General features: G+C 43.3%; 1 protein-coding gene and 1 non-coding gene across 2 annotated transcripts; both read right to left on the bottom strand.

Moving 5' to 3' along the window:
• Positions 1-331: 331 nt before the first annotated feature.
• On the bottom strand, positions 332-9,901 carry LOC125916721 (APOBEC1 complementation factor-like). Its single transcript, XM_049623023.1, has 5 exons — positions 9,565-9,901; positions 7,415-7,620; positions 4,890-5,026; positions 3,772-3,914; positions 332-596 (listed from the first exon to the last, which is right to left on the bottom strand). The coding sequence occupies exons 1-5, from the start codon at positions 9,866-9,868 to the stop codon at positions 445-447; spliced, it is 942 nt and encodes a 313-aa protein (XP_049478980.1). The 5' UTR covers positions 9,869-9,901; the 3' UTR covers positions 332-444.
• A 273-nt stretch (positions 9,902-10,174) lies between these two features.
• Positions 10,175-10,281, bottom strand: LOC125916722 (U6 spliceosomal RNA). The gene has a single exon (XR_007456014.1). It is a non-coding gene; the product is annotated as a U6 spliceosomal RNA (small nuclear RNA).
• Positions 10,282-13,570: the final 3,289 nt, after the last annotated feature.

The following is a 13,570-nucleotide window of genomic DNA, read 5'->3' as shown; positions in this document are numbered from 1 at the left end:
CCGGCCCCTACCCTGCCTGTTTGTGACTCTCTGTGTCACAGAAGCAGCTGTGAGCCCAGGTTAAGACTCTGGAATTCACATGGCTCTCTTTGTTGTTTCTGGCCCAGGTCTGCTGACACCTGAATGCTTGCTGGTTAACAGGTCTCTCTTTACACTGTCAGGGTTCAGAAACCCATCACCAGGTCCCTCAGAAGCCTGGGAGAAACGACTGTTGGGGCAATGGTTCTTTAGCTTTCTGTTAGACAAAAGCCTGCTCGACATTTGATTTCACTGGGAATACAGCCTCCTATCATGATTCTACAATTAGTATACACTAACCAGTCTCGGGCAAGGCATCGCTTTAGGAAAAGTATTACTTGTGATCGTAAGGAAACTGAGTGAGAGGTTTATTTCTTCCGGATAGAGTTGTGTGTGTCTTATTCTTAAATTAAAAGAAAGATATCTTCAGAAGGCTCCATATCCATCCCCTCGGGCAGTCACTGCAAAAGTGGGGTAGACCTCATACGTCGTATATGCTGCTAAGTCTTGTCCAAGGGTCACCGCTTGCTTGAGCTGGGCCGCGGACACAGGTGCACTTGCGTTAGGGACAGCGTATCCTGGAGAAGGAGGCAGAGAGAGCTTCAGCAAAGGCATCCGGGTGTCCTCCCTTTTGGTTAGCTGTCTTCTTTTTGGGATATGAAACTTTGACGTCGCTTAAAGCCAAAAGTTTAATACGTCCCTCTAAAAAAGTGAACTCCTGGGGCACCCGGGTGGCTCAGTCGGTTACACGTCCGACTTGGGCTCCGGTCTTGACCTCGCGGTGTGTGAGCTCAAGTCCCGCGCCAGGCTGTCTGCTGTCAGCCCAGAGCCTGCTTTGTATCCTCTGTCCCCCTTCCCTCTGCCCCTCCCCCATTCTCTCTCTCTCTCACAAATCCACATTAAAAGAAATTAAAAAGGGAACTCAGGAGACATAATATCTAGACTCAGTGACTTAGGGGACAGTGTTCCTCAAAGCAAGGTCAACTATGTGTGCCCTATCCACTTCATGCTTGCAGAATCAGAAACACCAGAGATCGAGTCCGAGAAACAGAAACTTAACAGGATGCTGAGTTAATTACACTTGAGACTTGGGTCTTTATCAGAGGGTCGCAAAATTTACAAAGGAGGAGAGGTGATTGAGAGGTTGGCAGGGCTGGAGGAGTGGGGGCTCTGTGGGTCTGATTTTGTGCCCCCACCCCCATCTGAGTGAAATGTTAAAAACTCATTGCTTTTGTCCAAGAAGGACGTATAGGAAGTAGGTAGACCGGTAGAAAAAATACTGAGCGTTTTCGTGTATTTCTACGTAGCACCGTGAAAGCAAATACGTGGGCTGTTTACATTTAGACCCGACCGTGAAGGGCAAAGATCATCTTGCCTCACCAGCAAGCTGTCTGGAGGCCACGATGCTTGTCCTCACCCTCAGACAACTAAGGGGTTTGAGTGGTGAGGAGGCCATCACGGGCAGTCACATTAATATCACGTCTGGCTGATTGACATCCACGTTTAGAGAAAACAGCTATTACCTAAAAGCAATGTTTCTCTGTTAACGTTTTAGATCAAAATTAAACCGTTTCTGAGAAGACCCAAAAAGTGTGCAGGTGACAAGAAAAAGGGAAAAATATACTTAAGCAACAAACGGGGACCTGAAAAAAAAAAAAAGAAAAGAAAAAGAAAAAGCCCATTTGGTTTATGTGCCGTGGCCATCATCCCAACCCCAGACACATTGATTTCTTTCTGGTGGCTTCTCAGGAAGTGGTGGCAGGAAACTGGCTGGACCATTTTTTTAAAAATTAAATCCACTCCTTGGCTTGAACACTTTGGCCAGTAATGCTGACTAAGGCACGACTGAAGTTCAGTCTGTTTTCCAACGAGATGAGAAATGTGTTACCGATTACTTCCCTGACTTTGGAAATAGTATTTCTAAATTAGTGAGTAAGAAATACACATGTGTGAAGAGAGCGTGTGCATGTATGCGTGTGTGTGTGTGGTGTAGATTCTATTTTAGGGATTTTGAATTTTCTTCTTCAACTTGGCTAATTTCCCAAGTGCAAGAGTATTTGGAATTTAAACAGATTCTTCCCTTGTGACCCATTATTCTTTGCTTGACTCCACAGCAAAGTTATAAGAGAGGCTCTCAGATTCTCAGGCGTCCCCAAGACAACTCTCATGCCCTAAATATTTTTTACTTCTTGTGGGAGCAAACAGAAGTGAGGACAAGAGCAAACGTTCTTAGGTAAAAGCAAATCCTTTGCAATGTGCAACTGGAAAATTCTGACAGTGGCTCATTTGTTTTTACAGTACATTATTTAAGTGGCTTTGGGGTGCAGCTGTCCACAAGACAGGGGCTGAAACTTCTCCCAGAACCGAGAAGCCGTGGCACAGGACCCCCAGGAGACTGACATGTCAACACCCTGTTGTGTGGGAAGCGAGCACGGGCCTGATGGCCCCAGCGCAGCCCAGGGGACCTGCCCTGTGCATTGGCAGCTGTGGTCTTGGCAACCTCGTGGGGGCACGCCACACATCTTCTCCACGTTCTACAGAACAAAGCTGGCATTGAGGTCACATTCACCGGTTGCAACCTTGCTTGCCAGAATGGAAAACACATTCGCAACTTTTGAGAAACAAAAGAAAATCAAAATGGGCCCAGGTGTTATGTTCGTGAGCAACAGACAGTTCTCACGCCTGTATGTGCCCAATATACGAATGAATGCATGGGTTGACAGAAATGCCCTATTTCTGGGTCCAGTCAGATCTCTTAATTTGTCTTAAGGGAGGTATGCCAATGCAGTGACTCATGACCAATTTCTTCAAAAGAAATGAACTTTTATTTGCTAAAACTGAACGGAGTTACTTAACCTAACTGTTAAGGAAACATTTCCAGAACAAATTTGTCATCTGGTTTCTTTGAATCTCTAGAGGGTTCACTTTTTAATTGTTAGCATTGGTTGTAGGTACATAATAAATGGGGAAAAGTCTTTTAAATGTGACCCTGGAGGCGTGTCGATCTACAGACAGGCTTTATTCTGAGCAAACAGTGTGCTCCAGACCAAAATTATAGAGCAGATAAAATGAGGGCTGATTATCCACATATTGAAAGGATCTCGATCTGTCTCTGACTCTCTCTTGCACACAGAGTTTTTGACTTAAAATAACTTAAGAAATGCGTGGTCTACACGATTCTTCCAGAAAGCAAAGCAATGAAAGTCAAGTTGAGTTGAAGATGAGAAAAGTGCAGATACTCCAAGGGCTCCTTAAAAGCCAGTTGACCTTGGCCAAATTACTTCATCATCCCTGTCCTTGGTTCCTTCAGCTCACAATGGGCATTATGCCACAACCTACCTCTTGCGGGGTCCTGAGCGTCACTGATATAGCATAAAGCATGCGGAGCATTTAGGCGAGCACCTGGCGTGCCCCGAGCGTTCGAGTGAACATTAACTCTTAATAGGCAGTTCCAACCTCTCTCATTAAAAGTGAAAACCCAAGCCGACCAGATGCAGAGGCTGGCTCTTTCGAGATCACGCTGCTACTCAAGCTGAGCCGAGCCTGGCCCCCCGCTCCTCCCACCCTCCCCCCTCACTCCCCTCTGTCCTACCTGGATGGTCCACTCACCTGGGGAGCGTCTTTGGTCACAGATGGTGTAAGTCAGATTTCTTGTGGGTGGGGGTCATAAAGAGCTCTAAGGGTCCATGGTCCCAAGGGAGGGCTTCCCAAACACGCTGGGTGGGCTGCCGTGTCCGGCACAATTTTCCGTACCTGGGAAAGCAGCGGCGGCTGCGGGGGCGGTGGGGGCCTCGGCCCCGTCGGTGGGGATGCCCAGGGTGTGGAGGGTGTGCTCTGCTGCGTAGGTCTTGGCTTCGTCCACGTAGGCACTTAGCTTCGGAGGCGTGAAGGGGTGGCTGCAAGACATATCCAGTCGGGGCAGGCATTTAAATTTGGGGTGCTGAGGGCTGAGATGGGAGCAAAGTTCCGTCGCCGTTAGTGTTTGCAGATGAGCGGGTAGTGGGGTTTTGTGTGCGTGGTTTTCATTCTCTTTGCATTTAAGACTTGTACGTGTGTGTGTGTGTGTGTGTGTGTGTGCAGGGAGATTTGTGACCTGACCCAGGACCTCAGCGGTGGATACGACATTCCTGGGGCACATGCCTAACGCACCGCATGGCTGTTCTACTGCGCACGTGAACCAGGAAAGTTCCTAAAACATGCAGAGACGCGGGCTTGAGGCGGGGATACCCACTCCCAGAGAGGATCTTTGATTCAAAATTTAAGTGACTGCGCACGGTGTCATGCTGTACAACGTGGTGATTTCCTGTGGTTCAGCCTGAATGCTGCACAGGTAAAAGACGGGCGACAGTTTTCATTTCCGTTACATTTTACATCTGAAGTTCTTCATTGGTGGATGATGCTATGCAGTCTTCATCGTCTGTTTGAAACATGGGGCCTTTGAGAGGCTGGAACCTCTATCCCGCTACACGACTGGACGTTTGCGTTTAATGAAAATTGAGTAGGCAGTAGACTGAAACATTTAGCTTATATAGATAGTGACAACGTAGGGGCACCTGAGTTGCCTAGTGGGTTCAGCGTCCAAATCTTGACATTGGCTCAGGTCATGATCTCACAGTTCGTGGGATCAAGCCCCGTGTCAGGCTCTGCGCTGACCGCATGGAGCCTGCTTGGGATTCTCTCTCTCTCTCTCTCTCTCTCTCTCTCTCTCTCTCTTTCTCCCTCTCTTTCTGCCCCTCTCCTGCTCACGCACACCTTCTGTCTCTCTCAAAATAAACATTTTCAAAAAAAGATAGTGACAAAATACACTCAATTTACTGGAGACTCTTACTCTAAAAATCTTAGAAAATTAGGAATTTGGAGATGTTACGCACATGGCAGGATTCTGGCTGGCCAGGGCAGGAATGGTTATTTTGTATAAGAATAGTTGCCGTTGATCTTGTCCAATGGCCGAGTGCAGCTGATATACCGGTTGTCCCCAGTTATTTTTCTGACAAATTTCTTCTAATATCTATGAGAGTTAAAACAAAACAAAAAAAAAAGTGATTTTCCTTCCAATTGTCGTATTTGCACTATTTCATCAGCTTTCAGGGTTTTAAACTCTAATCTTCAGTGTTGAAGCTAATGTAAGAAAATATAAAACGCCACATGGTTTAATGACTCATATAATTTTAAGACGAACTCAACTTGAACTCCATTTAAAATGTTACATCTATTAATTCACAAAAATCGTTTTCACGCCATTTATTCTCATATGTTTTTAGTTCAGTCCATTAGCCGTAACTTTTTCTTCTTCTTCTTTTTTTTTACCCATAGCTTAATTCTATGATTTGTTGGATGTATTTATTCCATTAAAGAAAAACTGACATTTTAGCACTGTGTGGCTGGATTTCCTCATTACCCTCAATCCTTCTGTCTACAGTGGTTTAGAGAAAATAACCTAAGAATATAGTCCTACTTCATGTCGTTTGTCATAGGGTTTTAACTTTACATTTTCGTAAAAATCAAGGTAAAAAGTTTAATGGGTTACTAGTTACTGGGGTTACAACTGCTGACTGTACGGGACAGTCCTTGTCTCTCTGCTCCTGGTGGGCGTTTGTGACTCCACCGCGGAACTGTTAAGGCTCCAACTCTGTTGGTTTGGGTTGGCACAGCCTTCAGTGTCTAAGCTGTAGTTGTAGAGATTCAGAGACAAATTAAAGAACTTTCAATAGTTGCTAGAGATGGTTCCTTACATATTACTATAAACCACGACCAACTTCTGATCTGGGTTGAATACAAGAAGGAGAGATTGTCCCTCACGCTATGGCAGCTCATAGAACTATGACATGGAATTTATAACAATTACTATTTTTTATTTTCTTAAAAGATTTCTAAGTATCTTAGTTCTTTAATAAGGTGCCTTATTTTAAATTTTAACCCAAGATAGATTGGATGACAAGCTTTAGTGCTTTCTGAGCAAGGCTTCATCATGATTTTATTACAATTAATTTTATTACAATTAATTGGCTTATGTGTCAGCTGTCTCTTACTGGATTGCCATATGAGTTTTGATGGCAAAGACCGTATTATATTCTCTTTTCCATCCCCAGCACCTAACGCAATACATGGTGCATGATACATGGCCAATAAATGGTTTTTGAATAAACAAATGTTTGCTGTTTACCACTCTGATAGGCATCTTTATTTTTAATTGCCTGGGTAAGGATAGCAGCAACCTTAGATGAGCTAATGTGTATGTGTAAGACAACCATCAATCCTGCAAAAATAGTACTCAGGATGAGCTGTTAGAAAACCAAGTTTTCTATTTGCTTGCAATCATAAGGCCTACTTCCATAAACCTGGGGGCTTATACCTTTGGGCCTGGAGTAGGAATGTTTCCTTTAGGGTCCACAGACTGTACCTCTGAACGACCAGTTACTGGTTCTTTAGCCAGTGTCTCTACAGGGAGGCCATCAGAGGTATTGCACACCCACGGGCTAAGGGTTAACACATCCTGTTTTGTTTTATTTTTACCCCTGTTAATTCATTTTCCATACTGGAACAGCTTTTATAACTTTTAATTTTCCAATAATAAAAACCACAGCCTCAAGCAGAAACATGGAGCTGTGGAATGAGAGCATTAAAAATTCCCCATAATCACTGCCCAACTATAATTATTGTAGAAGACTTAATTGGATAAGAGTGATGGCATCTCATAGTTAATATGGGTAATGATATCACCATCAGTAGCGTGGTTTTTATCTCTTAAACATAGTGTTTATGGGGCGTCTGGGTGGCTCAGTAGGTTAAGTGTCCAACTTTGGCTCAGGTCGCGATCTCACGGTTTGTGGGTTCAAGCCCGCATCGGGCTCTGTGCTGACAGTTCAGAGCTTGGAGCCTGCTTTGGATTCTGTGTCTCCTTCTCTCCCTGCCCCTCTCCCACTCACCTCTCTCTCTCTCTCTCTGTCTCAAAAATAAATAAACATTAAAGAACCCCACAGTGTTTCCAATAAAGGATGTCCTTTATTGGCACATAAGAGTGGTCTATTCATTCCCTGTCACGAATACTCTCCATTAGCCTACTCCCACACGGTAGGCATTTATTTTGAGTCAGGGTCTTTGCTGCACTTTATTTGCATTTAAGGTATTGGTTAATAATTCTTAGTAGGATCTTCGTTTTCCAGTTGTTCAGATTATTTAGGGTGTCAAACTTCATTTTTAAGAAGAAGAGCGAAATGGGACAGTGACACTCAATGGCAGGGCATTCTCTCATTGTGTCGATTGGCCGCTTTATCTATGTAAACAAAACAAAACGAGCAGTGGCCCGAGTAGGGATCAAGTCAAATCATTTGACGAAAGGTGTACCAAGGTCTTTGGCCTAACTTAAGGAAACTATCTCCGGAATAACATTACCTACCTGGGGAGCAAGTTTAATTCCCTGGGGTTTTAAAGTGACAGGATTCATTGGGGTGAGCTCCATCCCAGGTAAAAGGTCGTAGAGTTTGTCTTCTCTCTTGTCTCCCTTGACCTGGTATCCACGACCCAGGCCTGTGTAGGTCAAATAGCCACGGCCACCTAGTCTTCTTACTCCCGCAGCCCCTACAGGTACATTCATGTAAATTTCTAGGAATGTAAGAAGGTATTAAACTGAATCAAACCACCAGAAAATCACCCTGAATCTTACTGAAATGGAAAAGTTAGCCCAAGTCCCATTGATTACCGCCCTGACGATGCACAGAAAACTCTAGGATTCTGATGTAATGAAACTCAACAAAAGGTAGGGGTCGCCACAGGTGTGTTTTTGTGTGTTTTCTTTTTGACTGGGGAAGAAAGCAATCCTATCAAAGCCATCATCACTAAGTACACGAGCAACTTTAAAACTTTGGTACAGAGAAAAATTTTGCAACTTCTGTCTGCAGTTAACCTTTTGTTGATATTTTTCTATAGGCTAATAAATGTTGGGAAGGCATTTATTTCAAGATCCCAGCGTGTTATGACCACATGTATTAAAATAAGAGTTGCATTTTTATCTTCGATCAGGAAATCAGAAATGAATTCTAGCTTCCCCAATAGTTCCGTCCCCAGTGATCAGTCGGGAAATGGAACATTGAGAATACAGGTTTTTAAGTTCACTATTTTCTGTTTCATGGCCTGTCAATGTGAGGCTTAAATTCCCATTGAGTTTCATTAATAGATTCCTTTTGATTTTTTGCTTTGCTGTGTTGCCACTTTGATTTCCTACTGATGGCATAAAGTTGATAAAAAAATTAAATTGATTACCCTTCATCCATGAATCTCATTCATTGATTTCCTTTCTTGTTATAAGGTATTTTTTTCCCCTTGGAGTGGAGTTTGTTTTTTTCCTACATTACAACTGGTTGCCAATTTATATTTAACGTATGCATTATTTAATAATATGATTTCAGATTACAAATGTGTAATATTTTAATGACATAATTTGCCACCACATAGATAGATTATACCAGAGGAAAACCTGATGATTTCTTTAGCATTATAATCTTGGGTAGAGTGATTTTATGATGATTATGGAAATTTTAAGGCTGTTGAAGACTAGAGATCTTAGGATGGCCAACTCAGTTTTCCTGAAAAACAGTAAAACACAGTAAGAGGATAGTTTCCACAGTAATCTGACATGCCCCTTTGCTTCTAACTAAAACCCAAGGATGGGATTTAAATACACAGTTTGTTGTCAAGTTGCCCAGAATGGTTTTATATTTGGAAGACAGAACTGGGATTCTTTTGGCATTAACTACATCCTAGCAGGACCATTCTGAAGGATCCCATTAGGCAGAGACAAACTAGTTTACTAGAAATTAAAAAAAAATGCTTTCCTTTTCATCTATCTTGCTTGAACTGAGCCCAGAACACTGCTTGAACATTTGGAACTCTTATAGGATTACATAGGAAAGATTTATCATTTAGTAGTTAGTCTTTTTTCTATTTAGACTTTACTATTTAGTTCCCCATATCCTGGAGAAATAAATTTATTTCCTCACTAGTGTGGCTTTTTACAAGGCATAGCGCATAATCCTGGGAGGAGGTCAAATGAAAGCATGTCATGTGTCTCTTAGAACATGTTTATGATAATTTGATTTATATATGAATAGGCCCCTGAGTCGCCCTCAAAGGCACATGTGCCTTGACGTGTTTTTGCTATTTGACATAACTGGTTTTCATTGGCCCATCCTTGCTTTCATTTGTAAATTTTCTAATGAGTCACAAATGACTGCAATATGGTGGTGGTCCAATGATAAGGGAGAAGCTAACTATTTAGTCTGTACAAACTTTATGCACCCATGCGAAGACCAAATGTATGCATTAGACTCCTTTGTGCTATGTCCTGACCAAGTTTTTCCAATAACCAGTTGTAATGTGAAAAAAGATTTTTATGAAAGGACAACTATTGATATAATAATATTTGATTTTTCATGAACAATTTTCCAGTCCTTTTCTCCCGGTGGACCCATCCAATTTGTCTAAGGCTATTGCAATACAAATCATTTGAAATTGTAGAGTTATTCCAGGGCAAGAGCTGATGAGCATTACCTCTAACAGAAGGGGCTCGGATAATGGCCCTGTTGCCAAGATGTCCTTTAGTGGCTGGGAAATGAAGGCTGGGAATTGCTGTATAGGCCTGAGGGGCATAGAAGACAGGAGCTCCAAGGTAGGTTGTGGTGGGATCGTAAACATGGCCCAAAGAGTAGGTGTAATCTCCTTGCAGCATGGCGCCCCTTCCGCCCGTGCCTCGGGTGTACCTAACGTAACTGTCCTTGTCCACTGGTTTGGCTAGGGTCACTTCAATGGGGGAACCATCTAGCACCTGTTGTAGAGAGCAAAGAAGAAACAACATCAGAAGATATGAAGGCAACCCAGTGCGGCTGAGCCCTAGTCTCCTGAGCGTTAGTCAATTTGCTGCTCTGTTCGCCGTTTCGCTTACACATATCTTGTCTCTTTATCGGTTCACGTTTGTGGGTCAGTTGAGTTTTCCTGAGTCGTTTTGTTGGTACATTGCACATAATATGCACCAGGTTTCACAGTGACAAACGGACCACTGTCTGCTGACATACGGGTTATAAATTATGCGAATACAGTCATTGCAACAGAGAGTTATGTGATATTTTTATGAGATATATATGTTTTATTTTTTTGTTTTATTTTTTATATGGAACGCTTCACGAATTTGCGTGTCATCCTTGCGCAGGGGCCATGCTAATCTTCTCTGTATCGTTCCAATTTTAGTATATGTGCTGCCGAAGCGAGCACGAGATATATATGTTTTAAATTACACGTTATGTAATTCTAAGACATTTTAGGTTAATAATGGGTGGAACGTAATCTTTACTACTTAGCACAGCACAAAGAAGGTGAAAGGACACCAATAAAGAAATCTTATCGCTTGTTAGCACGTTGGCATGGGTAGCCTAGTCAGGTCGTTCCAGCTGCCAGCCAGTTAAATAGCTTACTTCTTATTTTTTTAATGTTTTGTTTATTTTTCAGAGAGAGAGAGACAGTGAGAGCCTGACCGGGGGAGGAGCAGAGAAAGGGGGACAGAGGATCCAAAGTGGGCTCTGCGCTGACACGCTGATCATAGTGAGCCTGATGTGGGGCTTGAACTCACGAAACGTGAGATCATGACCTGAGCTGAAGTCGGACGCTCAAATGACTGAGCCACCCAGGTGCCCCTAAATGGCTTACTTCGTAGAGCGGCTACACAATAGGTAAGTTTTTACTAGAAAAGAAAAGAGACTTAAAAATGGGGCCTTACTCAGGGAAGAGGGATCAAGGAGGCCACTGTACTTTCCCCCCAGGTACCCGTGAAGCAACCTTTTGATCTGTTGCACAGCTGGGAACTGGCAGAGAAGCCAGGGGAAGCCCCGTGATTTCTCAAGTCACGCACTTCTTAAAATGTGTCCTCAAGAATTATTGGAGTGGCGTTTGTTTCTGCCGCAAGTTTCTAACATTTTGCAAACAGATCCCGACGTGGAAGATAATGGATGTGTGTAGATCTATGTGTGCCACTCGCCTTTCTCTCTTGCTTGCCAACACGAGACAAAGATGGCTCTCAACAAATCCTTGACGGATTGACGTATTTCTTATCAATGGGACAAGGTGTTGCGAGGAAGCATTTGTAGCTTCCTCCGAATAAGAATGTTGTGAGCCTCTATTTTTTATACAGGAAAGGAATGATACGAAGTGTTCCTGCAAGGATTCTCTGTCATAGCAGCTCGCCATTTGGTGAGAGCCTCAGTCCATTCTGGGGTCATTGAGGTTGGCTGGACAAAGTTGTGCTTCATGGTTGTTGTGACCATTTTAGTCAGCCTTGGGGCAACTTGTTCTTAGTTTCTGATATCTGCCCTACTTTTTAGCAGCAAGAGCCAGTCTCGAGTATGTTAGTTGGAATATACTGAGAGAGAATCCTGATGATATTCACCTATCTTTACAATGGTGTCGATGTAATGAGAAGCAACAGATCAGAGTATCAAAGGAAGGGGGTGGTCTTGGTAATAAGATTCTTTATCTTCAGTCCTGTCTTGAGGAAGGTGAGAGAGACCCAAATAGGTCTCTGCTTATAGACCTTCCTATCAAGAGACATTTTTAATGGAATGATTCTTTACCGCAAAGTCGGGTTCCATATTGTAATAGAATTTGTGCTTCATTGTCCCCGTAGGAGTGGTTTTAAAAAATTTTTTTAACACTTATTTATTTTTGAGAGAGAAAGAGAGAGAGCATGAGTGGGGGAGGGGAACAGAGAGAGGAGGACAGATTATCTGAAGCAGGCTCCAGGCTCTGAGCTGTCAGCACAGAGCCTGATGTGGGGCTTGAACTCCTGCACTGTGAGATCATGGCCTGAGCCAAAGGCAGACACTTAACCGACTGAGACACCCAGGCGCCCCTTGAGTGTTTTAAACTCAGTACTGTCTTTTAGTGATTTGCTCTAGACGTTTCAAGAGCTAGGGTGATATATTATTCATTGGTATATTCCCAAGCCCCGAAAAATTCCTTACACATCACAGACACCCAAAAGTATTTCTAGAATAGGGAACCACATGCAAATCTCAGTTCATCCCCTTTCTCTCTAAATAGGTTTCCTTTCCTGGCTTCCCCCACAGTATCATCCTGATCCCCCATATTGAAAACCAGCCAATGGCTCCTGCTCACTCCGATATCCAGTCAGTTCCTGGATGTTTTCAATTCGTGCCCCATAGCCCTACATAGAGATTTCTACTACTTTCCTTTCCCGCCCTCCTTCAAGCCCTTATTCAAAATGAGAGAGAGAGAATGAGAGAGGGAAGGGCAGTGAAAGGAGAGAGAGAGAGAGAGAGAGAGAGAGAGAGAGAGAGAACCTTCAGCAGGCTCCATTGTCAGCATGGAGCCCGATGTGGGACTTGATCCCATGACCCCGGGATCATGACCTGAGCTGAAATCAAGAGTTGGATGCTCAACTGATTGAGCCACCCAGGTGCCCCAAGACATAACATCTTTAAAAAATATACCTAGCTTACCTAGCTGTAAAATTTGGGAACAATTTGAGCATTTTTCCATCGTAATTATTTCAATGTAATTATTAGCGTTTAATTTATGACTGTCTCTTCTCAGCATTCATCATGTATCCTCAGGAATGTTCTCAAATGGAGAAACTGACCTATGAATTGTTTTCAGAGTAATAACAGCTTTATGGCACTAAATGTGATCGTCGATAAAGATGAGGTGGTGATTTGCTTCATGGACGTGTATTTAAATCTGCACGAATTTCTGCTTTGCAGTTTTTGCATTTCGGAGTCAGTACTTTCTCTCCTCCAGGACTCAAGCATGTCTGTGGACCCCAGATCGGCCCCTAAGCCCAGCCCCCCGTGACTGATGAACCTGCTCTGGGAGGTACTCCCTTAGCTGCTGGCCATGTCCTTCGGCCAAACACCCCTGCTTCTTTCTCCCAAGGAGAACTGCTCTGTCCAGTCCTCTCTCTCTGAGGTTTCCTGTGATGTCTCCCGCCCCTTGTCGCCTTGACCCCAGGGGTGCGGTGACCCTCAGCTCCTCTACTCTTTTGCTTCCCCTTCCCTGCACTCACACTTCTGTACTTAGCCCCTTTGCCAGCTGGCTGCTGTGAGGACTGACTGGTGCAAAGCCCGACAGGCTACACAGCCCTGCGTGCATCATGTTCTAACTGAATCGCTCTGCTTTCACCTTCCTTAGTCACTTCTTGCGCTTTCCAAATTCTGTGCCTCGGAAACTGCCTCTCCATTTCCATGTGTTTTGATGTGGGAAATCTGCCCAATTTGTATGGCTTCTTATAGTTACCATCTTCTCATCTCCACGAAGATTTTCTGATTCTGAATGGCTCATTCCTCCTTCCTTTGGATATACTCACCACTTTTTATGTGTATATATATATATGTGTGTGTGTGTGTGTGTGTGTGTGTGTATACATATATATACATATATACACATATATACACACATATACACATACATATATACACATATATATACACATATACATATATACGCATATATACACATATATATAATATATATATGAAACTTATTTGGCTGA

Source organism: Panthera uncia, unplaced genomic scaffold, assembly GCF_023721935.1.
Source record: "Panthera uncia isolate 11264 unplaced genomic scaffold, Puncia_PCG_1.0 HiC_scaffold_1031, whole genome shotgun sequence".
Taxonomy (NCBI): Eukaryota; Metazoa; Chordata; class Mammalia; order Carnivora; family Felidae; genus Panthera; species Panthera uncia.
Note: the sequence above shows the minus strand (reverse complement) of the source record. Positions and strands in the feature narration are given on the sequence as shown.